This window comes from Halichoeres trimaculatus, unplaced genomic scaffold (genome assembly GCF_033239565.1).
Source record: "Halichoeres trimaculatus isolate MK-OKI-2021-1 unplaced genomic scaffold, fHalTri1.1 fHalTri1_scaffold_1, whole genome shotgun sequence".
In the NCBI taxonomy this organism is placed as follows: Eukaryota; Metazoa; Chordata; class Actinopteri; order Labriformes; family Labridae; genus Halichoeres; species Halichoeres trimaculatus.
Genome location: NW_027437179.1, coordinates 22741309 through 22764496, shown reverse-complemented (window position 1 = coordinate 22764496; position 23188 = coordinate 22741309). Strand labels below are relative to the sequence as shown.

At 41.9% G+C, this 23188-nt stretch overlaps 3 protein-coding genes across 7 annotated transcripts; 1 reads left to right on the top strand and 2 right to left on the bottom strand.

The window, feature by feature from the left end:
- Window positions 1–317: 317 nt before the first annotated feature.
- On the bottom strand, window positions 318–7467 carry nab2 (NGFI-A binding protein 2 (EGR1 binding protein 2)). Of its 2 annotated transcripts, none has more exons than XM_074678194.1 (8): window positions 7194–7467; window positions 6877–6988; window positions 5669–6576; window positions 5363–5496; window positions 4757–4808; window positions 4500–4614; window positions 4227–4412; window positions 318–1790 (listed from the first exon to the last, which is right to left on the bottom strand). In XM_074678194.1, the coding sequence occupies exons 3-8, from the start codon at window positions 6563–6565 to the stop codon at window positions 1693–1695; spliced, it is 1482 nt and encodes a 493-aa protein (XP_074534295.1). In that variant the 5' UTR covers window positions 6566–6576; window positions 6877–6988; window positions 7194–7467; the 3' UTR covers window positions 318–1692. The 2 variants fall into 2 exon arrangements, with proteins under 2 accessions (XP_074534295.1, XP_074534214.1); XM_074678113.1 differs by having other exon boundaries at window positions 6877–6983.
- Window positions 7468–9597: 2130 nt separating this feature from the next.
- Window positions 9598–17032, top strand: dnajc14 (DnaJ (Hsp40) homolog, subfamily C, member 14). 4 transcript variants are annotated; one of them, XM_074667608.1, is made up of 7 exons: window positions 9598–9689; window positions 11021–12458; window positions 12594–12700; window positions 12938–13057; window positions 13191–13351; window positions 13448–13550; window positions 13880–17032. In XM_074667608.1, the coding sequence occupies exons 2-7, from the start codon at window positions 11235–11237 to the stop codon at window positions 14172–14174; spliced, it is 2010 nt and encodes a 669-aa protein (XP_074523709.1). In that variant the 5' UTR covers window positions 9598–9689; window positions 11021–11234; the 3' UTR covers window positions 14175–17032. The 4 variants fall into 4 exon arrangements, with proteins under 4 accessions (XP_074523709.1, XP_074523692.1, XP_074523684.1 ...); XM_074667591.1 differs by having other exon boundaries at window positions 9601–9784; window positions 11032–12458; XM_074667583.1 differs by having other exon boundaries at window positions 9601–9784.
- Window positions 17033–17038: 6 nt separating this feature from the next.
- Window positions 17039–22775, bottom strand: inpp1 (inositol polyphosphate-1-phosphatase). Its single transcript, XM_074667622.1, has 6 exons — window positions 22474–22775; window positions 21617–21822; window positions 21466–21526; window positions 19729–19929; window positions 19462–19636; window positions 17039–19090 (listed from the first exon to the last, which is right to left on the bottom strand). Exons 2-6 carry the CDS (start codon window positions 21818–21820, stop codon window positions 18601–18603), a joined length of 1131 nt encoding a protein of 376 aa, XP_074523723.1. The 5' UTR covers window positions 21821–21822; window positions 22474–22775; the 3' UTR covers window positions 17039–18600.
- Between the last annotated feature and the right edge of the window lie 413 nt (window positions 22776–23188).

Genomic DNA, 23188 nt, shown 5'->3' with positions numbered 1-23188 from the left:
GTATGTTCGTGTGCGTGTTGATGAGTGCTGATGACTCCACTGGTGTAGGTGAGTCATGCCTGATTTCAGGCTTGGTGCGAAGCGTCAGTGCTACAAACACGATGACAGAAGAGGTGTTGCTGGCTGTGTGACGCAGCTCCGTGGCCTCTTCCACACATCCAAGAACTGCCAGAAAAGGAAGACTTCTGTACTGTACTTTATACTCTTTGCGGTAAAAAAATGAAACACACTCCAGCTTTAAGAAATAAAATAACATTTATTGAGATGTAACAAAATAAATAATCTTTTATGCAACATATTAAACTGACTATGTTACTAATGCTCTAGGGACAGGCAGGTGTGAGTGATGCACAGCAAGCTATCTCACTGAAATACTTGTTAGGTTTACAAAAAATTGTCACATTATCAACCAATATCAACATGAAATTAGTCATATAACAAATTCTGATAACACTTTTGCACTGTGCCACTGATGTAAACTGTAAGAACTGCTGAATTCAGAGTCAAGCACCTTGAGCTTCTTTGTGTAAACCTCTGTGTTTTTTTCTTCTTCTAAATTTAGAAAGCACAGAATGATTAGTCTTTGTAATATCCTAGCTTCCTCTAGATTTTAAAAACTTGAAATTAAAAGTCACATAAGGCTTACCCGTGTGTTATTTAGGACTGAGGAAGCCACACCAAACTCTGAGTTTCCATTTACATTTAAAATTGTAATGAACTATTCTGAAAGTCCTTGGGTAAGAGTATTTCTACCTTGAATTCTTAAATGCATTTTGCTCAAATGGTGAGCAAGGTTTTGTGAGCACAACACTGCAGCTGCACTTGAAACCTGACCTCTCTGTTGCAGGAGACAACTAATAAATGAACTTCCACAAGCATCAGTTTCATGCTGCTGAGAATCAAAAAAAGGTGTTTTGAGCACATTTTCACATAATCGAAGAAAATGTAAAGCCTCATCACTGACAGACGCCACATCAGCTGCTTGTGAAAAAGTATGATCACAGAAAGCTGCGAGGGAGTGAATGAAGAAGTCCCATGGCTTTATGTCTCATAAACCTCAGCATGTCTCTTCAAATCTTCTTTCCTAAGCCGCCTACATAGATTTTAGTTTCCTTAAGCTTTGATTCTTTGAGGATATCTGCCCCTTCAAAAACACATTAGTTTATCTGTTTGTTTCCTGAGGGTTGAGGGACTGCCCAGGATAAAGGCTCTTTAAATGGTCACTTGCTGGAGAATGATAATAATAAAAAAACACCTCGCAAGAAGGAACTCCTTTTACATAACTATAAAAGTTAGTGGTGTGGGTTAGGAGTGCGGTTTTTTAAAGTTGCAGTGCCCCCTACTGCAGCTGTGTAGAGCCAAACTTATCTGGAACAGGTGGCACAATTTTCTAATAGCAATTTTTTTGCACTTTTTATTGTTTTTTCTGGAACATGTCATCTATGTATTAGAAAAAAAAATAACAAAATGGGTCCATTGCATGTTCACTGGATGTAAAGTCAAACCAAATCAGTAGTCACTGAAGGTTTATGATACCAGTTGCTGGTCTTTTTTGACATTTATTCTATCAATTTAGAAGTCAATAAAAGTCCTCTCAACTTCAGTTGTGAGTGATGCAGGTACATATGGGAAAAAACCTGCCTGTGTGCTCAGAGGAGTTCAGTGGAAAGACTGAGAAGAAGTTTTCTGTCTTCATTTCCCTCTATGATTAGAGTCATCTTTGGTGATGCAGGGGCTACTGCTCCTGCACGCTGTTATTGAGCTCCGCCTCTCCACTTTAACGTCTATGTCTGTAAGAGAGAGGAAAAAATTTAGGATGATATGAAAATAATGTTACAGGTTGATTTGAGGACTAATACTTGCTTAATAAAAAGTTAAGCTAAAAAAAAGGAGCAATAACAACCAAAGACAGAGGTTTTTGGTTATGAATGACCCACAACTTTGATGTCTGTAATATTGAAATATCTACTGAAAGCCATCCATCTACTGGAACATTCAAGCAAAATAACATGTTTTCTTATTTAAACCTGTTTTTTTTTTTGAAACAGGATATCTTTCACACAGTTTTACAATGAAGACACTCGGTTATAGGAAAATATGAGTCAAGATTCACAGCAACCAAGATGCCTCCAGCATTTTAAGACATTTGGGGAATTCAGCAAGAAACTCTCCCACATGGAGTGAAATCATCATGACAAACCAAGCTGTTTATAACAGACAGTGTCCAGTATTACACATTTAATGTAGCTGGAGGTTGACTCAACATTTCAGTGAACAAGACACACACATAATGTGTTCATGTGATAGCTTTACTGTGTGAGATACCTCTGGTGAGGGTTCGTTGTATAAAAGACAGAAAATAATCACATTTTATGAAAACAGTGCCAAAACAGTCAAAATTATTCATTTATTAAATCATAATTCTTTTATTTGCTTTTTATGTAACCTTAGAGTCCATGTATTTAAACATTCACATGCTGTGAAAACTTTGTGATTTAAAAAATCATCAGCACATATTTGATCACATGCTAGGAGAAATGAATTCATAAAGATTTGTCTGAATCAAGTTTTTCATTTAGTGATTCTAATATTGTAAAAATGACTTCCTGATTCAGATAATCACTAAAGGAGGATGAGAGATAAGTTATAGTAGAAAACAATGACGTTGGAAGAGACAGGAATTGAGAAAAGTTCTGATTAATGAGAGACACAGTCGAGGGAAACTTGGTTGAGCTGGAGAGCAAAAGAAACTAAAAAAACACAAAGTGAGGGAGATCAACGTCAGAGATGAAGCATATGTCATTTTTGTTGTTTCCGCAGTCCTTTCGGTGGAGGGAGAAGATGTATGAAAAAGACTGTGCCATTTCCCTGCCCACAGGTTTTATTTTTGTACACTGTCGCTTGGTGAGTCAATGCAACGCCCCTCCAATTACCTCCCACTTCCTCGCCCCCACGCCCCATCCATCCCGCCCTTCAGCCCACGCACCTAACACACTCTGACGTCAGTCAGAGCTGAGAGGGGGGGCTCCGATTCTGCCGCCCACAGAGAACTTCCTATGCCGGCCCCCCTGTCCTCCCTCCCCGCCCCCTCATGTCTTTGCTGGCTTCCTTCTCGCTTCATTTCTCGGGCTTGCTATCACAGCCCAGAATGACCAACTTGCTTGTATCACTCACTCTTTTTCTTTTATCATTATTTTTGTTCTTTCTTGTCAGAAGCTGTGATGCATGACAAAAATGCTGCTATAACAGGGCATTAAATAAGTGCCATAACAGTGTGACCCCTCCCCTCCTCCCTTCTCAACCCTCCCTCTATCACTCTTTTTCTCTCTTTACATTGCTCTCTATCTCCTTCTGTTTCCCCTCCTAACTTCTCTCCTCTCTAATTTGCTGTCTGGTGAAGTTCAGCTGTGCATGGTGGGAGGCGTCACCGAGTCTGACTCACTGGAGTTCAAGCTCGAGAGCTATAAAATATTCATTGTTAGGAGAGGTAAGGGAGCCTTTGTCTGTAAATTTTAATCAACCCCAACATCATCTCTTCTAATTTCACACCTAATATTCACATTTTAAGAACAATCTTGGTATTTTGAAGAAAAAAACAAGATGATTTTCTGTGAGCGTCAGATGAGAAAATTACCACTGCTCTAATGCTCCTTTGAAACAAAACAAAAAGTCTGTCAGTAGCTGCTTAGCTTTGCTTAACACGGAGACTGAGAGCAGAGGGAAAAGCTAGCCTTCTGAAGTCCAAAACAAAGAAAAGGGACACATCTGCATCTCTGAAGCCCACTGGTTTACGTATTATATCTTGTTTGTTTTCTATCGGTGTGAAACTGCTTCCAGACAGAAATTAGTCCAGCATGCAACCCTTGTGAAATAAAAACACTATTTTTCGTACTTTATTTTTAGTTCACCACAAACAATGAGAAAAAAACACGCCATTTATGAGTTTGGAGGTGTTTATAGAGGATTTTTGAGCCATTGCTCTTGCCACACCAGTAGCAACTTGTTGATGTGCTGTGCTAAGCTAACTGGCTGCCGGTCCTTTGTTTACATTTGAAACTGCATACTGACATTAGCCCTCTCCTCAAAATACAAGCATCTCAAAAAGTAAAAATCAAGAAAAAAATGCTGAAATATTCCTTTAACCCAGACAAAGTTCTGCACCACACAACTTTTATTATTTGCCCGTTATTAAGAGCATCTTATTAAGTCATTATTGGAAAAGTCACCTGTGGAGTGTGTTCCTTCTGATCCTAGACTGAGCTTGCCAGCCCGATCGTGGGATACCAACCGAGCCAGTCGCAACCCTTCATCCATTAGTGTTTGTTGTATGAGATGGCGGCTCCAGTTGGCGGGGTTGGAGGTGTCCGTGTGTGGACGTGGGGACGGAGACTGGTTACACTGTGAGCCCATGTCTGAAATGGACACAGAAGCCTGGATCTAAACAGTTTCTTCATAGATCTTGATATAAAAATGGGTAGGGCAAGCTCTAAAGTGTTTACCATGAGACACGCTGTCGAGGCTTTCTGTGGATAAGCTGTCGTCGTCTGCCCTATGGGTCATGCCCTCTGAGCCCTCCACTCCAAGAAGAGATGATACACTCTCAGGCACAATTACCTAAAATACACCAATGATCACTTCACTGCTGATGAACTGCTTCACATCGCTGACAAATGACCTGAAGCTTGGTTTTGTTTACTCATAGGGTCAGTTGTTACATCAATAAGAAGGCACAGTGAGTGCTGAGGAGGGAACTTACCTCATGTCTTGCTCTCTTTAGGGACAGGATGCTGTTCTCATCTGCATTTGTCCTGCAGGGAGAAAACAGAAAAACACACTTATCACATAAAAGGACCTGAAACATCACAGGTGTCCTAAATTGCATCTGACTGTAAATATGTAAATATTTACCAGTAGTAATGTTAAGCATTAGGTTTGACACTCTATAATAATTCTGACATCTTGAGTAAATACTTAAACTATGGCTTGTGTCTTGCTTAAACTTCTCAGAGGGGATTCTTGCTCAGAAATGGCATTAACTTTCATATTGAATCTGTGTTTTAGGCAAGTTCACAAACACAGGGGATTTGTGTTTGTGAGTCCAATGTTTGCTCATTATACCAAAGCTGCAAAGGTTGGAGTTTGATTCCCACTGTGATGTGAACCTTGTTCACAGAGAAAATGAATGGAGTGGTGGATAGATGACTCATATGAAGCACATGTTGAGTCTGCGAAACACAGTAACTATTACTTTTTACATTTATTTCACAAATGTTGTAACATCACACTGCTCTACAGATGGTTTTGAGTAGCAACAAAAGAGACACTGCTGGTTTCACTCTTCTTTATGGACAGCACTCCTAACCTTGCATGCTTGAGCGTGGAGGTATAGGCACATTTTCTTGCCACCTGCCGAGCCAAAGAAAAGAGCTCCACCCGTCTCAGCAGAAGGGCATTGTCGCGCATACAGAACTGGGCTGCAGCTTCGTTGATGATCAGCTGGGGAGGAAAAGCACTGAGTGAAGGAGGAACAGACATTGTGAAAAAAAGACAAAATGACAAGAAAGAAACAGCACATTTTGTTTCAAATGTTTACTTTGGCCTGATAACAGCTGCCCTTTGGTTCACATGATGTGAGACACATTCTTTTCCTCGTCTTTGGTAGTTTTACCTCATGATGTGTAAGCTGCTTCCCCTCTCTCCTCTTGGAGTCAAAGCGACCGTAGATGAGACTGTACTTCCTGATCTCCTCTTCTTTGTTCACATCCTGGGGCCCCATTTTGAAGATATGACCCACAGTCTTTGCCATCTTCTTGTTCATCCTGAGCAGAGTCTTCACCTCTGTTGGATCAGACCTGGGCAGGGTCCTGAGGAGCCTCTCCACGCTCTCCACCACCGCCCTCGCCGTCTCCCCGTCCAGCTGTCCTCCAGGCCAGGCTGATAGAGCTGCAGGGGTGAAGGAAGCAGAGGGGCTTGGGGATGTGGAGGGACCAAGAGGACACTGTGGGCTGGGTGGCTCCTCCTCTACTCCAGATGCAGAAGCCAAGCTGCAGTTCCCATCAGGCTCAGGGCTGAGCCAGTGTGGGTCCATGGGGGACAGTTTTTCTCTGTAGTGTGTGTCTGGTGGCTGTGGGGAGGCCTGGGAGCAGGGGCTTCTGGGGCTTCCACTATGCATCGGAGTAAGGCACGCCCTGTCCTCCCTCTCACACGGAGACCCCGGCTGCCCATTGCTCACAGACTTCCTGGGCCCGCCTGCTAGTCCACTTCCTGCTCCGTCCACTTTGAACAGCGGGATGCCACCCAGGGGGACATTAGAGACGGGCTGACTGAAAAGGGCAGGGTTGGCTGCCCAGTCTCGGAGAGCCTTTTGCAGCCTACGCACATGCAGTGGCTTGGTGGCCATGCCAACTAGTGCCATGATCTCCAGGAACTCCTCCTCTGCCGCCTCGCAGAGCTGCTGTACGTCGTCACCACCCTGCTGGATGAAGGTTTCATAATAGGCCAGCAGGTTGGCTCTCTGCAGCACCCGATAGAGCTGCAGCTCCCCAAGTGTGCGTGGCAAAGACATGACACACAGCTCTGGAAAGTTCAGGCGGGAGAAGAAAAGCACATGAACAAGTACTTGGGAAAAATCTTTACCTTCATTCATCTGGGGAAAGATTTTAAAATATAGACTACAACCAGAGACCCCTCAAACTGTTCAATGTACCTTTATGCTGATAATGCAACAATAAAGCCAATGATAAATAAAGGAAGTTAAACATACTTGAAAACAGAAAAGTTCTCCATACACAAACACTTCATATATATTTTTTCAAAATCTCTTTTCATTAAAGAGACCTTTAATTCAACGGATTGCCAGATGAAAGGCTGTCTTACCTTTTCCAGGTCAGGTAGACGGATGTGCACAGTGGAGACCTGCGTAATGACAGAAAGGCGTCTCTCTTCCACGCGATGTCCCAGCTTTCAAGTCGGTACTCGCGGGGCTAAACTGATCAAGAAAAAATAACTAATTTCGATTGGACAAGGAGTAAAAAGTGCGTTATATTTAGACTAATCTATCGTAGAAACACTTTAGCAATTCCTGAATTTTTAACAGATATAAACATCGAACGGAGACAAGTGATCCAGAGCCAGATGTGGCAGAAAACGACCAGCTAAAACACATCGTAGTTGTAATCATGTACGTTTCTTACCCTGGTACCTTATTGCCGAAAGCTTCCCCGGCTCAGAGTGGCGTAGTAAATCCCCTTTGCGTATCGTAGCTCGTCTGAAATCACTGGCAGAAATCCTCCTCCGGCGCACCGTATTGGTTGCTGGCTGCCCTGTCTGTGTGGGCTGGAGAATGACGGGGGCGGACTGCAGCACGCCATCTGACCGAAAAAGAGCCTTCCTCTCCCGGTAGAGAGGCGGCTTTCAAATTGGAGATGTGGGTGGTGGTGGTGGGGGCTTGAAATTAACCCTCTGCGTCTTCAAGATTGGTCTTTTATGCAAAAGCTGGAGGGGGGTTCCCACACTTTTTTTTTTTTTGCCTGGTCAAAGACCCCTACAACAAAAAGTCTGAACACCAACTGTCTGACAGAGATCTGAACAGATGTGACAGAAGTAGTTGACAACCCCTCTTATGTTATAAGGAGGAAGGAGGTGGGTGGTCGTTTATTATTGTGAGTATAAACTCATACTTACCTTGTTTTTGTCCTGATTTTGCACTCCTTGCGAGCTTAGAGGGCCAATTCACACAGATGAAATCATAAAAATGTAAAACAGGCGTTGAGACATCAAACCTTTTAAAATCTCAAAGTTTATGCCCATGCGTTTGTAGGTTCAGCTCAAACCTTACTTCATTCTTGTTGATTGTGTTGTTTATCTTTTTTAATAGCATGATATTGCACTCCTAATTCCTGAATTACTTCACGTACCTTCAACTCATTAAGATCCTTACTTTTCTATTGTTGCTGCACGTCTGGATTTATCCTGCAACTGTTTTTCACTTGGATATCCATGTTTCCTGTTTAAAACCTCTGTGCAAATGACTCATACAACATGCCCCATTCTTAGAATGTCCAAGACATAAAAAGGCACTTACTAACTATACTTTGTTTTCAATGTCTTTTTTGTTTACTTGCAATAACTGTGGGACAATATTGATAAAAGTCAGGATTTACAATTTGCCATAACTATGAGGACACCCAGTAAATAATCCCTTGTGTACTGAGTAGGGGAGAGTGGGGTAAACTGAGCCACTTTTTACATGGTTTGACCTGTAGGCAAGTGGAAATGAAATTGAAGTGAAATCAACACATGTACATTAATTTCATGATGTCTCACGTCAATGGAAATAATTAGACCACATCCATAATGATTGGTCATGGAAATATAACCTGTCAAAAAAAAGGTCTTTGTGGCTCAACTTGCCCAAATTAGGGGTAAATTGATCCACCTCAAGGGGTAAACTGAACCACACGGGGGGAAAGTTGACCTTTTGACTTTTTTGGTAGCGTTCCTTAAAGCTGATGAACCAATCTCGACCTAAAAGAATAGGGACACTATTAAGAATCTGTTTGGCTACAAGACCGACTGTTTACCTGAGTTGAATTGTGATCTCTTCTACACTACCTGATGAACGGTTAGCTTTCCAGCTCTCGGGGACAGGGATATTGTTTTTCTCTGCCATTTCGTAGGCTAGATCATGGGATTTCTTCACCGTGAGCCCCATGGAACTGGTCAGCCAGTTTTTTCACATGGTTTGCAGGGTCTTCCTCCATTTCCCCTGTAAAGACCCTCTTTGCGTTTGCTGTCCCTGTGTAGCCTGCCACTGTCACTTCCCCTCCCTCTTTCTTTTTTAGGAATCTGTGTAAGGTTGACCTGTCGATATTTCTCTCTGTGGCCACTTTTCTTAGGGATTTTCCAACCTGGACTTCGGTTGCTGCTCTCTGCATCTCCTCAAGGGGTGTTGAGCCCCAGTTTGTCTTCCTGCTGTATTTCCTCAGCATTCTAGCTTGTCTACAACACCTGATTTTTTTTTTCCAAAGAGAAACAGGAAACCTTTGTGTATTTGAGCATTGCAATGTCAGACAAAGGTCTTTCTCACACAATCACCATCAAAAATTTCTTGAGACCATTTTATATAATTTACAGATTTAAGATCCCTTTTAAACCAGTGCCATGTTCAAACTGTGTTAAATGATGTTGCAGACACTTTTGGCCATATTTTACTAAATCATGCTGACAGTATTTAAATGAGTCAGCTTAATAGTAACAATAGGATAGGATGAGATTACACATTACTGATTCTTGGGGGAGAAATTTGTTTTGCTGCAGCAAATAAGAACATAGTGAGAACAAATAGCACAATAAGATAAAATGAAATTGAATTAACAAAAAAAATAACAAATAAAGTAAAATTAGAATTGTATAATACAAAAATAAGTTGGACTATATGCAACATTCACACACCAGTATGAATTAGAGGTGAATGGTGATAACTTAAATGGTTTGTAATCTTGTAAGACATTATCTCAGAGTTCCTTGAGAAAAGCAAAAAGAAATGTCTACTGTTTAACGTTAAGCCCTAAGTCTCACTGTGAAATCACAGGGTGGCAGCAGTGCTTCTGTGAGTTTTGTTTACGACCACAAAACAACGAAGAAGAAGCAGTGGAGGGGTGAGGAGGAGGAAGAAGAAACTGAAGAAAGTAGGTAAAGGAAGAGAAGAAGAAGTGGCTAAAAAAAAACAAAACGGACACTTTGGCTGTCTGTGAACAAACAAGGTTACACAACTGACTGAAAGGTATATATGACATTTAGTTTGTTTGTGTGCATAATGCAGAATAATTGACCTATTTTCTGGACTCGTCCGGAGACAGAAACATGCTTTATCTGGCTCGTAAACCTCACAGGAAGGGGACAGACGTTTATACTCACGTTAGCTCGTTCAGCTAACGCCTGTGCAGCTAACATTTGTTTTTGTTTTTTTGCTGAGGTAAAACGACAACAGCTGGTGTACTGTCCTATAATCATGGTCAGAGACTGTCTTTTGTTGAAATATTCTCATGTTGGCTAACCTGAGGCAAGCTAATCCTCGTCCCAGTAGCGTCAGTCTGTATGTAGTCCTGTTTGCTGGCTGCTTCCTAATGCTAACACCTTTACTGTCTGCTAGCCTTAGCCGCGTTTGCAACATCTGGTGTATTTTTCAGTTTTATTAGAAACTAAATTATCTGACAGGCTGTGGAGTGGGCAGAAGGAGGCAGTTTTAACGTCCGTGTTCTCGCTGTGAAGTGATTGAGGAAAGGTCAAACGATAGTCCACGCAGCTCTCGTTTATATCCACAGTGCTGCTGTTAAACCGCCCGAGCAAGCAAGTAAACAATAATAATAAATGCGAACGACCATGTACAATTTCTGGGTCGAAGTGAGTTTTGCAGTTTCCTTTAAATTTGTAGTTCCTTTAATTTTTTAGAATGAGCTCAGCTCGTTTCTTTATTCATGCTGAAATCTGTGGTAAAGACAAATGAAATGTTCCGTGATCTTAAATTGACTCTTAAACTGACTAACAGTAAAGCCCAGAAGTGTTCAGTGTATAAAGATATAAAGCAGGAAATTGAAAGTGCATGTGATACAGGAAACACTCCTTGCTTGACATTTGCTGTTAGAAAGTTAAATTTTATTTAAATAGTGGAAACTGGAATTAATATTCTGTCTACAACAAGCCGAAGTCATTATTTTGTCACACTTGAAAACATGAAGCTTTGCTAAGATCTATTTTTTGTTGCGTGTATTACTTAAAAAATCCCACAGCCCAAATACATCAGTATATCATAATTCAACTCAATCAGATGTTTATAGAAAGAATGGCTGGTGTTTCTGATGGTTGGCAGAATTTTTTTTATAATAGTAGTGGTCTCTCTTATAATTTGATTTAATTGGCTTTTGGACATTTCCTTGAGGTTTTATTGTAAATGTTTTCTTTATTCATTAAATCCAAGTGTGAGCACTGTTGTTTTAAAATCAAATTGTTTATTTTTCAGGCAACAACCAGATCCATGATGTGGCCCTTGAAGGCCCTTTGACGATCCAAAGCTGCTGCTGCTGACATGGTGGACTCGTGGTTGACCCCAAGGAGCCCCCAGTCTCACTTCTCCATAGAAAGTCTGGGGAAAATGTTGCAGATTTTAAATCTAGGATTTTTTCCTTGATGAGAATCCAGTTTGGCAGCAGTTTAAACAAACAGCTGTAAGGAAGATGGAAAGAGAAGTGGCTCCAGAGGAGATGGGTGGAGTGTCTAACGCTGAGGAGGAAGAGATCCCTGATGGAGATTTTGCCTCAGAGACTCAGTCTGGTCAGTGGGAGACCAGGCACACTGAAGATGACCTCAAGCAGGAGTACAAAACAGCCTATCTCAAATCTCAGGACACCACAAATCCAGCCGCTCCACATGACTCTGGAATTGGAGACCCAGAGTTTTGTGAATCCACAGAGGCCAAAGAGGATGAAGAGGAGGCCCCGGATGAATTAGATCATGACAACAGTGAAGATCATGAGAACTTGCATGTAATAAACCAAGAAGAAGATGAAGCTGCTAAGGAGCAGCACATGAATGGGGAGTCTGGTTGGAGAAATGTGGGGTCCGGAAAGAGATGCAGACTGAGAGGCAGCGGCCTGCTTTCGGAGCAGAGCAATCAAAGTGCTTTTTCATCGTTTCAAAGAGGCAACATTATGTCGAGTGGAGGCCGGCACAAGCAGACTCGCAGGCGCAATCACCACCATCATCAGCAGAACCGAGGCCGCAGGCGGACAGGAAACCAGCTCATCTTGGCTTTCAAGGAGATGCTGTCAGAGTCTGTGAGTTTCTGGTGCATCTCCTGCATCCACATGATGATTGAGATTATCGTCACATTAACTCACAACTGTGGAGTTGGTGTGGAGACTGGAGGTATAAAATTGTACAACCTTGGGCAGCAGCTTGTGGTAAAGATGACTGATATAGCAGGAATGAAGGCAGACGCCAGTCGGTTTGTGAGATGGACAAGAAGCACATCAGCAAACCTGGCAGATAAAACGCTGAGGTCGGCAAAGTGGGTCAAGACAGCTGCCTTATCTTGTATGAGACTTTTCTGTGCTTTGATGATTATTGGTTCCCAGTGGGCAAAGGGTGTGTTCAGTCGTCTCACTGGAGAGAGGGGGAAGCGCTTATGGACAGCTTTTCAGGAGTCAAGATTTTGGAGGAGAGTGTTGTCCCTACTGGAGAGAGTTCGCAGCAGGTTCAGAAGAGTTGGACAAGTACCACCATGCAGCCCCGAATCCCCGGGCAGAGCAGGGAGAGGACAGCCAGGCCAAGAGCTGGAGAGACTGCTGGCTCTAGCTGACGTACCTGAGGATGAACTCGATCCTTTTACAGTGCTCGGTGTGGAGGTACATGCCACTGAAGCTGAGCTGAAGAAGGCCTACAGACAGCTAGCGGTCCAGGTGTGTGTGAAGATACTGTAGCTTGAGAAAAAATACAACTATTGAATTTCTCCATCAGTGACTAATGTACAAAATCTGAGTCTGAATTTCTCTTTTTTACTCATGCAACCTTTTCCCCTGTCCTTTCTCTTTCAGGTGCATCCAGACAAGAATAAACACCCACGAGCTGGAGAGGCATTCAAAGTACTGAGGGCTGCCTGGGATATTGTCAGTAACCCAGAGACACGACGAGAGTATGAGCTGTAAGTTGAAAGAAAAAAGTTGTTCTCTCAGGATGTTTAAATTCTTAAAACAAAGTATTCTGTTTTCTTTCTCTCCGGTTTTAATAACTGCCTGGAAGTTTTTTATCCAGTCTGGTCTTTGGTTCTGTGAATCAGCTCCTCTCTCTTTTGAACTCTCTGCTTTATGTGGATCGTGCAGAGTAGTTGTGTAGTGATTTGAGTGTGTGTCATACTTTGAGTCTGTTCATTCCCACACAGGAAACGCATGGCAGCGACTGAGCTCTCCAAGTCCATGAATGAGTTTCTCACAAAACTTCAGGATGACCTTAAGGAAGCCATGAACACCATGATGTGTACCAAGTGTGAAGGCAAACACAAGTATGTCTCTAAACAACCTTCAATCAACAACTGAACCAGCTTAGAGTGTTTCCTCAGACTGAAATTAAATACACAGCTGACTCATGTCTTTGTAGCAGACTTTCACCACAGTCCTGTTTCCGTGTGTGTGCAGGCGGTTCGAGATGGATCGTGAACCTGCAGAGGCCCGTTTCTGTGCTGAATGCAACCGTTGCCATAGTGCTGAGGAGGGGGACCTGTGGGCGGAGTCCAGCATGTTGGGTTTGCGTATCACATACTTTGCGTGTATGGATGGCAAAGTCTATGACATAACAGGTTTGTGTAATCCGATTGTCATCCCCTTCATGAGTGTTATCTGAGTTTCAAGGAAAACTTAGTCGTGTGACCTGTTGTGATGCTGTCATGTTGCAGAGTGGGCCGGCTGCCAAAGGATAGGCATCTCCCCCGACACCCACCGTGTGCCCTACCACATCTCCTTTGGTTCTAAAAACAACAGCAACCCCACACGAAACAGGTACGTCCCTTCAAGTGAAACAGGTTGTCAGGGAAACCAGTTGACCTCCTGTTGGCATGCTTTTTAGTCACATATGAAGTGTGTACCATTTCACCCTCCTTCTGTTACTTTAGGCCTACAGAACTAGTTTGTGCGGATAGTTTTTGTAAAAATTATAACTGTTGGCAGTTTTCTGACAGGAGTTTAAAGAAATGAAGTCAGTAAAGCCTCCATAATATTTTCTTTCTCATACACTGTTCCTACATCAACATTTGTTAACAGGAGGAACCATCATATTAATTTAGACTCCAGCAGAAACAATATCTCAGCTTTCCAATTCTAACTTTCAGGCCGCCCTCGGAGCCGTCTCCAGGTCCAACCAACCCTGCGGACCTGCAGGACTTCTTCAATCGCATCTTCAAGGGAGCTCCTCCTAATGACATGTCTGCCAATGGGGGCTTCTTCCCCTCAGGTCCACCCCCTCACCACCCGCCTAGTGCTGGGGCACCCCCGTTCTCCCCTCCCCCTGGCCAGACAGGTTTCTTCATGCCGGGGGGTCACCGACCAGAGTCCAGTGAGACGTGGGCTGAAAGTGGAAAACCTCCAAGAAGGAGAAAGAAAGTACGAAAACCCTTCCAGAGGTGAAGAGTGCGGACTTCTCAATAAGTGTCACAACACAGGGACACAATGAATAATGGCCATGTTTGTCTCACGCCTGCCTGCTGGCATGCCGAGACCTGAACTGGAGAAGAGTCATGTGCTTCAGGGTGCTGTCAGATCAGCACAAGCAAAGACGATCCTGGAGATGAGCCTGTGGACTGAATACAAGTATTGAAGGAGGGTTAAAGACATGGAAGTCATGGTGCTTTATCTCTCATTTCACCTTTTTTTTGGTCTTCGAGAAGCCTGTAGCCTTGGCATTGAAGTCTTTTTTTTCAGGATGCTCTTGTAAAACATTTTCCTGTCATTATTTCTTGCCAAACCCTGCAGTGCATGTAGAATTCACCTGCATCTTTACACGTCAGTTATCTCATTGCTTAATGATTTGTCAGGGGTTAGTTTAAGGCTTTGGTTCCACATGGGGTAATGCTGAGTGTCGAGGGTAAGAATTGGTGTAACGGTGAGTTACTGATCACTGAAATCGACACAGAGTAGACAAACATCCATGCAGCTTCCCTCAGTGTTACTCATCTTTGTGGCCTGTGGGTGCAGATTTACACCTAGCCAACAATAATTTAGAAAAGAATCCAACCTGGCTCCATCCAGCACATCTGAAATACACATACATAAATAGTGCATTGGTGGAGTTAATCTCTGGATGTTTGCAAGAAAAAATTGACATGCTTCAACCACACACCCTTCAAGATTTATATTAGAAGTGACTGTCAAAGTTACAATGAAACGTAAATATTAGCCTAAAAAATGCTGGTATCTGTTCAGTATCACCAGAGAAACACGTCCTCTGCTGTAAGACCATTGACTGAAATAACTGATATCTTCTTCAGAGCCACGCAGAGGAAGAGATATTGATTTCTCAATCTGAATATTAAAATTGGTGGATTAACTTTTGATGTCCTGATACACACATGCCAAATTTTACATCTCAGTTCCTGATTGGCATATTAACCCCAGGCTTACATCTTCCAGCAGGACCAGTGAGCCCAGGCTGAGCTGCTGTTAGACATCTGAAATTCTTGAGGTTTTAAAAGTTTTGTATCATTTTTCACCAAGTATTTATAATTTCAGTCTCCCCGCTGAAAAGGCTACAAAGGCTACAAAGGCTTGATCAACACTTGATCAGAAAGGGAATATAACTGCACAGCATCTCACACTTTTGAACACTTTTCAACAGCCATTTGAGCCTTCTTTGGTACCAGAAGTTTTGCTAATTTACTGTTTCTGCAGAGAGCTGCACCTTCTCAATTTTTCTATCATGTTGTTTGAATTGATCCTCACTGCCTTCACAGTCAACCTTAAGTAAGACATTTAAGAAATGCAACATATGCAAAGCCTCTACTTCTTAAAGTAGATTTGCATTGTGGTCAAAAAAACAAAAACAACATTTTCATCAGGGTCAAACTTTTTGAAGTGCCATTTCATGCAATCTACAGTGTTTGGACACACGTGAAGCCATAACTTGTACAATAGAGAAGGATAATGACTCAAGCAGCTGGAGACAGGATGACCTACCAGTTAACAAAAAGACGTCTAAATGATGATGCTGCTTCTGAGTGCGTAGAGCCCACTACTTCATTTTAGCCCCGTTTTGAAATACTTTTATCAGCTCATTTTTTTGTTTTGACTACTTCGTTTCTGCAAGTTCAGCTATCAAAATGTCAAAATGAAAGGTTCGTAGAAAACTCTCTTAAGCTACACAGCTAATTTCCTTTTGATCACTGCAGTATTACTGTTTGTAACAACATGAAGGTGTTAAGAAAATGACACAGGCTGTATTTTGGGCTTTGTTTTCTTGATTGGATTCTGCTTAGAAATGAGGTTTAATTTTTATAAGAAGTTAATTTAAACAAACAGGATTGATCTTGTTTACATCTGATATGTGAAGATAGTGAGAGTTTAGTGAACAGGCTCTTTTATGTCTGGTAACGTACTTGATAAAGGTTATTTTTTTATATTGTCAATTAATGAGAAAAAGTACCATGTTCATTGTTTTTGTTGTTGGCTTTTGTGTTCATTTGCACACCCATCTAGGTTGTAACATCTGAGGGATTTTGAGTCAGACGCCTACGGCTGCAGCTGAGTAGGAGGTTAGCTCGCTAAGCTAAGAGCCTATTTGCTGATAAAGAATTTATTTCTAATCTGAATGTTAAATAAGTGACAAACCACATGCAAACTGCACAACAATGACACTCTGGAGAAGAGTATTGGAACTGATTTGTGGCATTGTGTTGCTTAACATGGGTTTGACAGCTTGAAGAGGTGAAACTTTGTTGAAAGTGTTGTTGGGTGATTGAAACGGGACATTGAGCTTGCCATGTTTTTTTTTTTGATGTGTCAAAATGTTTATTTTGGAACTCATTTATCCAGCTTCCCAGACATGGTTTAAAAAGAGGGGAATTGAAACTTCCCTTCTTTGAAATGAAATCAGATCAAAGTGTAACACAGACCCCAGATCAATGTCTGCCTGGTTAAAACGAATAGAAAGGATGAAGACAGGTTATAACAGCTGGATCCAGATTGTTACCATGTGATAGTCGGAGAGACTGATGTCAAATGTAGCCTGTCTGGGGAACTGGCGTCACAGCATGTGTAGTTTTCCACAGTTTTTTCCCCACACGTCCACCTTGACTTGAGAATGTTTTGTGCTGTATTGCAAAGGTAGCAGATCAAAGTCTGAGGGATCAATGAAAGAGCCAACACTCACAAATCTGTTTGTTTTTTTTCTTTTCAACAGAATATGCAGAAGTATTGCAAAAAAAAACAAGAAAAAAAAATCTGACAATCATCAGGGTTTTTTGTAGGGAATCACAACGCGAGTTCCCTGGCTGGCAAAACCGTTTTCAAATATCACTGTTGGGTTTCTTTCCCCTGCTTTCTCTGATTTTCAAAATAAAGATGATTTACTATATGCACATTCTTGTTTTACTTTATACTCAGTACACATGAATGATTTCTTAGCAATGCATATCTTGAACACACATGAAACTCTCACAGAGAAAGTCAGGTCATAAATGTTGCAAATGTTTGAATTATTATCTGTTTCTGTCCTCTGGAGGAGCCGGTCAGCCTGCATAGAGCCAAACCTGTTTCATTTGACTGTTAACCCACAGTAAAAAGAGGTGTCTGTGTCACTGTTTTACCTCATATGGCTTTCCCCCTCTCTGACCTGATAAACTGGTGGAGCTGTATCTGTGGAAAGAGAGCAGGGGGAGTTCATTCCTCTGCTCCTTAAAAGGCCATGTTTCAGAGAGGTGAGGATTCCTGCACACTGTGATTTTAGCTTAATTTACTTGAAATATCATAACCTTTTTCAGGTTAGATAAGGTGGGAAAATTACACTATCCTCTTTTCATAACCCGTGAACTAATTTTATAACTGTTAAATTTAAGAAAATCATCCAGTCAGACTGTAATGTCCCTACAGTGAGATCATACCTTCACTTTTGTTCTTTTAACCTGAACTTAAACTGCCACAAAGCCTGATTACATTTGTAATGCTTATTAAACTTATGAGTTAACTTTGTGAAGTTTAATGAAGCGGTGATGATGAGGCCAACATGTTGGATCTAAAAAAATTTGTAACACTGGATCTGAAAGAAATATTACACACGATATATTTTCAGAGGTGAGTCACATTCATAACAAACAACGTCTTCCATCAAATGACCTCTTGACTGTACAATGACACATCACTTTTCCTGTTTTGAGAGGCTGATAAAAACATTTTTTTGGCACATAAATGAGGAAATCGAAATACGCCTCTCTTTACTGTGGATATATATATTTATATGTATTTTCCTCAACCCTCCACTTTCTATACAAACTCTGCAATCTGACAGTTGCTTATCCAATCTGATTCATTCCGAGATGTGTTTCCATGACAACAACTTTGATTTGGGGGACCCAAATAAAGATCCAGGGACTTGATTTTAGTAACCAACGTGAGCACTTCCTGAAGGTGTCTTTCAGATGGAACTTGTACTGCTTCAAAGACATTCAGCAGCTCAAATTGGCAGACATTCAGCAGCCTTTAAGCTTTGGTGTACATACAGTCAACAGTGTCTAAAGAGACTCTAAGTTCCATAAAGTAGCTCCTGGTACTAAATTTCCTGAGGTTTTTTGGAAACCCAGCTGAAGTTCCTTATTGCACAGGGAAACTTACACCCTCCACCCATTAAGGCCTAAACCTGTTACAATTTAAAACTAATATTTAACACAGACCGGACATTCTTAATGTGATAAAATTGTTTTTCAGTCTAAAAGGTTAAAATTATACAGTACTTTTTCATAGTTAAAATATTTAATCCGCTCTCTGTTTTTTCTCTTGCATATGGATTATATAGAAAAATGACTATATCTGCAACAACAGCTAAACCAGATCTGGCTTTCTCTGACTACAGCTTTCCTCTCAGAGCTCCTGTGATGCTGCAGAGCTGAGAACAGTCTCGATAAGCCACTAAGCCACCATAGTTGGCCCATCGGTCGGCTCCTTTACACTCAGCGTTTGGCTGGTGATAGGTCAGTTCTGTCTGCTGATCCTGTGTCCCAACGTCTGACTGTAGACACTTCTTAAGGTCCACCATCCCGCCTCCGAGGGCTCGGAGAAGGGCGTGAGGAGCACAGGAGTCCCACTTAAAGGTGCTACCCTCTGAGAGGATGTAAACATCAGCCAGCCCTTGAATCACACAAAGGATCTTGTAGCCGGCTCCAGAGGCGTACATCAGCCTGTCGGGGCCGCAGAGAGAGGTCAGAGCTTCTTTAACCACCTGCTTCTCACTGGAACTCAGCACCACAGATAAACCCCCTGATGAGGCCGCCGGCCGGGACTCTGAGCACAGGTTCACAGCACCATGGGAAACTCCCCAGAAGTACTTTCCTCTCCAGCTGTAAATAAAAATATGTTGGATTAGACTTACTTTGGAACTGAAACACAGATTCAACTGTTATGTGCTTAAAACTGGCCATCTGCCTCGGTTTGGTTCAGGTTTTCTCACCAGGCAGTAAATCACATCAACACATAAACACTTACAAGAAGTTCCTGATTAATCCCATTTCTGACGTGTCTGTTCAGACTCAAAATGGACAGAGCAGCAAAGAAATGCTAAATACAGCACAGAGGACAGAGAACCTGAAACCAAGTCTGACCTGAGTGCAAACTCACATTTGTATTCTTTTCAGGGACTGTGCTTTTATTTAGGAGTCTGATCTGACTAGATCAAATGTAGATGAAATGCTTCACTGGTTTTTATTCTCACCCTCCACCTGCTGGGTCCTTGTGGTGGAATGGCTGGTTGATGACGCCCATGACGGGCTCTCCAGTGCTCCTGAGATACACCCCAATGAGGACCAAAGCACAGTGCAGACCTGAAGGAAACAAGTGTCCCTCCTCCAGCACCTCTTCTCTGCCCTCTATGTACTGACTGGTGGCATCTTCATGAAAAAAAAAAACAAAAAAGGGTCGTCACAGAGGATCTTACTTCTGCAGCATGCTAAGACCAGGCTTCAGGGTCACTGACTCTCACCTATGGGGTCGATCCAGATGCCAAGCTCGGAGGGACTGAGAGGCACAGCCAGACCGTCAGTGTTGGCCTCAATGGTCGCTGGGTCTTGGTGGATGGCTCGAGCCAACAGAGACGAAGCAGTGTGGTTACCATCCAGGACAGTGGCGAGCAGCTTGGCGGTCTCCTGCTCTGTGCTGCACACTGTGACTATGACGTTCTCTCCTGGGACCCGGACACAGACAGGCTTCATTTGAATACAACATGACACATGATTCAAATATTTACTCAGAGCATTGAGCAGGGATGTGCTGTGACAGTGACACACTGTGTGTTTGCTCTGTGTTTTACAGATTTGACAACGTTAGGTCGAGTAAGGGTCAAGACGTGACCCTTCTGAATTTTACACAGTTGTGCTTTTAGAAACGTCTTTATCCCTGAAGCCAGCTAAGATCAGGAGCCAGACTTTTTGGTGCATAAAGATGCTGTGATATCTATATACTAACATGTAAATGCTGGTGCCAGATAACACTACAGTAAAGCACAAATATTAACATGTACTTATTCGCATATGGTGTATTTTGCCCACATTACTGCTTTGTAGACATGGGAAGTCCAATTTATGGAGTTGTGAATTATAACGTAGCTTTATGGATTCAAACTGAATGACCTTTTGAGAGGGTTTCCATTAATACTATCAGAGTTAGAATAACTGTTTTTTGTCACAATCTGGTTCTTGATTTTAGTTTTCCACTAAATGTTAAGCGAGTGGAAAAAACCTATGTGAGCCAAGAGAAGAAGCAGCACTTGGCTCTCTCTTATCACAGGCCTGCTGTTACCCAGCTGATCTAGACGAGCTTCTCAGAGTCCAACAGTTGAAAGGATGCTTAAATTGTCACCTTTAGGGTAATACTGTGTCTACAATGGTATAAACTAAATCCAACGACTCAATCTATTTGAGTTAATTAAATAATCTGGAAAGGTTTTATCACAATTTCTTAGTTTCTTAGCTTTTCTTGGTTTAAAGCAATAAAACCCTCCAAATGATCAGTTTTTCATCATAGCTGAAAATCAAAGACATCCTAAAACTGCCCAAGAAAAGATTTGAGTTATGACAAAACAACTTAATTTCAACTGTGATACCACCTTATTTAGGAGCAAAAGTAACAACTAAATTTTCAGATTTGCCTTTAGAGTTCTCTAAATTCACTACCAATCAAAAACTTAAACCAAGAAATGGGGATTTTATCAGTGATCCAAACTTGAGCCTTACTGCAATCTGTTGACTGATTTTTATCTCGAGTACATCTAGTTCAAAGATCAATCCGTTGCAGGTTTTAAAAGACCTGGTAAAATAGAAAATAAAGCTGGTGATGGTATAGAAATGTAGCCATCAAACAGTTCTTTGGAGCATGCTTCAACTCTATAGTAACTTTAAACAACAGCTGCAGGGCATTGTTTAAGTCAACACTGCAGAGCAAATGATCAACACTTCTGACTGACACTCAGTTGTTTCCTTTTAAAAAGCAGCTATCTGGGAGTACCTTTGATTATCTAAACCTGTTCAGAATCAGAGCCTAACATGATCAAGAAAAGTCTATCTTTTAGTTTAAAAAAAATCTTCTTGAAGTCTGTGTCACCACCAGCTTAAAAAACCATATATCATCCAAACTCAGTTACCAACAGTGTTTTCAGAAAATGTATGTCATCTTTTGCAGAACATCTTTGAGCTTCAGTGCGAGTGTAACAGAAAGTAATTACCAAGTCCATTCTCAAACTTATTGGATTCCTCTCCGTGAATGAAACCAGCCATCTCAGGGAACTGAACAAAAGAACAGACATGAAATGATTCTAATCAATACCAATACTTTGTTACCACAGGCAGAATAAATTTCTTATCACCTGTGCCTACCTGAGCACCAACATCGTGACGGATCATTTCCTGGATCACCACATCAGCTAGAGTCTTGAAATCCTGGACAAACTTCTTATTCTTGTCATCTCCAGTCTTCTCTTGCACCAGGAGCTGAAAGAGGGGAGCCTCCTGCCTGCAGACCCGAGCCACGTTGCCTGCTTTCTCAGCCACCCGGAGCAGTAGCCTCAGCAGATCAGCCATGCCTGAACAGAAAGAAGAAGAGAGGTTTTAAGTCAACACAGGGATGGAAACTAAGTGTGTGAGAAAGAGAAAAAAAGGCCACACTTGCACACACTGAGCTAATTATAGCCCCAAAATGAAAACAGGGCATTTCTGAAAAAAGTCAAGTGTGGGAGGGAGGGATGTGGCTTTGGGTTTTGCATGTGACCCAGCTCAGTATCTCAACTGAAGTGATGTTTGGCTTCAGCAGAGAGATACGCCTGATAAACAAAACAATCCTGCAGCTCCATCTCAAATGAAGTTCTCTATAAACTATGCAAAAGCTTTTTACAACACATCTGTTAATTATCTGACATGTTATCAAATTATCAAAATGCATAGCATGGTGTGCAGTGTCACTTCTTGGAACCACTCACATATCATTAACCACATCACTAGTCATTAATGGTGGAGCATTATTATATACTATCATTGTTTTCTGGAGATGGAAAAACTCGAAATATGTATCTAACGTTGGTTGTTTTGACTCTTTAAGTTCACAAAACTTGTACCAAAGTCAAAGCCCTTCACATCTCAGTGAATAGGGCTACCAAGGTTTAGCTTAGCGTGTATGCCATAGCAGAGGCGTTTTGACTCCAGAGCAGAAAAACGCTATGAAATGACTGAAACCTTACCAAAACCCAGGTTAACGCCACACACACACACAGCTTATTTCCCTCTTGACTATCGCTCTCGGTAGCTGTCTTTTTCTTGTCTTCCTTATAACAGCAGTAATCGATAATACAGTGCAGAGGGTGTGAAAAAGGCAGAAAGGTTTCAGTGAAACGGTGGTAGAAACGCTCTTAATTAACCCGAAGGTCCGTTCGCTCTGGTTTCTTTACGTCAGTTTCCTATCGCAGGAAGGGTGGACGCTCCCCCTTAATCTAGGCCGGCAACCTAAAGGTGTCGACAAGCGCGCAGGCGCAGAAAACACGGCTCGACTCAGCTACAAGGTGCAGACAACAGGAAATGTTGCTGCGGTGCGTTCGGAGGCAACACTGAAATTTAAGCTTCTCAAGTCAGGTTCCCACCAACGGTCCTGGTAAACCTGTAAGACAGTTGCCCATTTTCAAATGCCACAGGAAACACCTGGAAAATTAAAGAATATGATTGAGTTGCCCCAGAAACTTTCAGCCTTCTTCTTGTTTTTCATCAGTTTCCCATAATAGATGACTTTTCATCAAATGGCTAATATATCTTAGTGTAAAGTCATAGTTTGCAAGTCAACTCTTCTTTGTGGTCAAACATCAACAGCGTTAACTAAAAACAACATAATCATACCTTGGTGTTGTGGGTTACACAGAGCACATAACAACTTTTGCAAGTACTAACGGCTGCGGCCTGCGGGAA

Excerpts from the sequence above, each read along its gene's own strand:
- nab2 (XM_074678194.1), bottom strand. The coding sequence starts at position 6,565 with ATGTCTTTGCCACGCACACTTGGGGAGCTGCAGCTCTATCGGGTGCTG. Across the intron at positions 4,809-5,362 it reads TCCACGCTCAAGCATGCAAG|GACAAATGCAGATGAGAACA; the intron begins GTTAGGAGTGCT and ends TTCTCCCTGCAG. Across the intron at positions 1,791-4,226 it reads AGAAGGAACACACTCCACAG|ACATAGACGTTAAAGTGGAG; the intron begins GTGACTTTTCCA and ends TCTCTCTTACAG.
- dnajc14 (XM_074667608.1), top strand. The coding sequence starts at position 11,235 with ATGGAAAGAGAAGTGGCTCCAGAGGAGATGGGTGGAGTGTCTAACGCT. Across the intron at positions 12,459-12,593 it reads ACAGACAGCTAGCGGTCCAG|GTGCATCCAGACAAGAATAA; the intron begins GTGTGTGTGAAG and ends TTTCTCTTTCAG. Across the intron at positions 13,352-13,447 it reads CAAAGTCTATGACATAACAG|AGTGGGCCGGCTGCCAAAGG; the intron begins GTTTGTGTAATC and ends GTCATGTTGCAG.
- inpp1 (XM_074667622.1), bottom strand. The coding sequence starts at position 21,820 with ATGGCTGATCTGCTGAGGCTACTGCTCCGGGTGGCTGAGAAAGCAGGC. Across the intron at positions 19,637-19,728 it reads CATCTGGATCGACCCCATAG|ATGCCACCAGTCAGTACATA; the intron begins GTGAGAGTCAGT and ends TTTTTCATGAAG. Across the intron at positions 19,091-19,461 it reads AAGGACCCAGCAGGTGGAGG|CTGGAGAGGAAAGTACTTCT; the intron begins GTGAGAATAAAA and ends TTTTATTTACAG.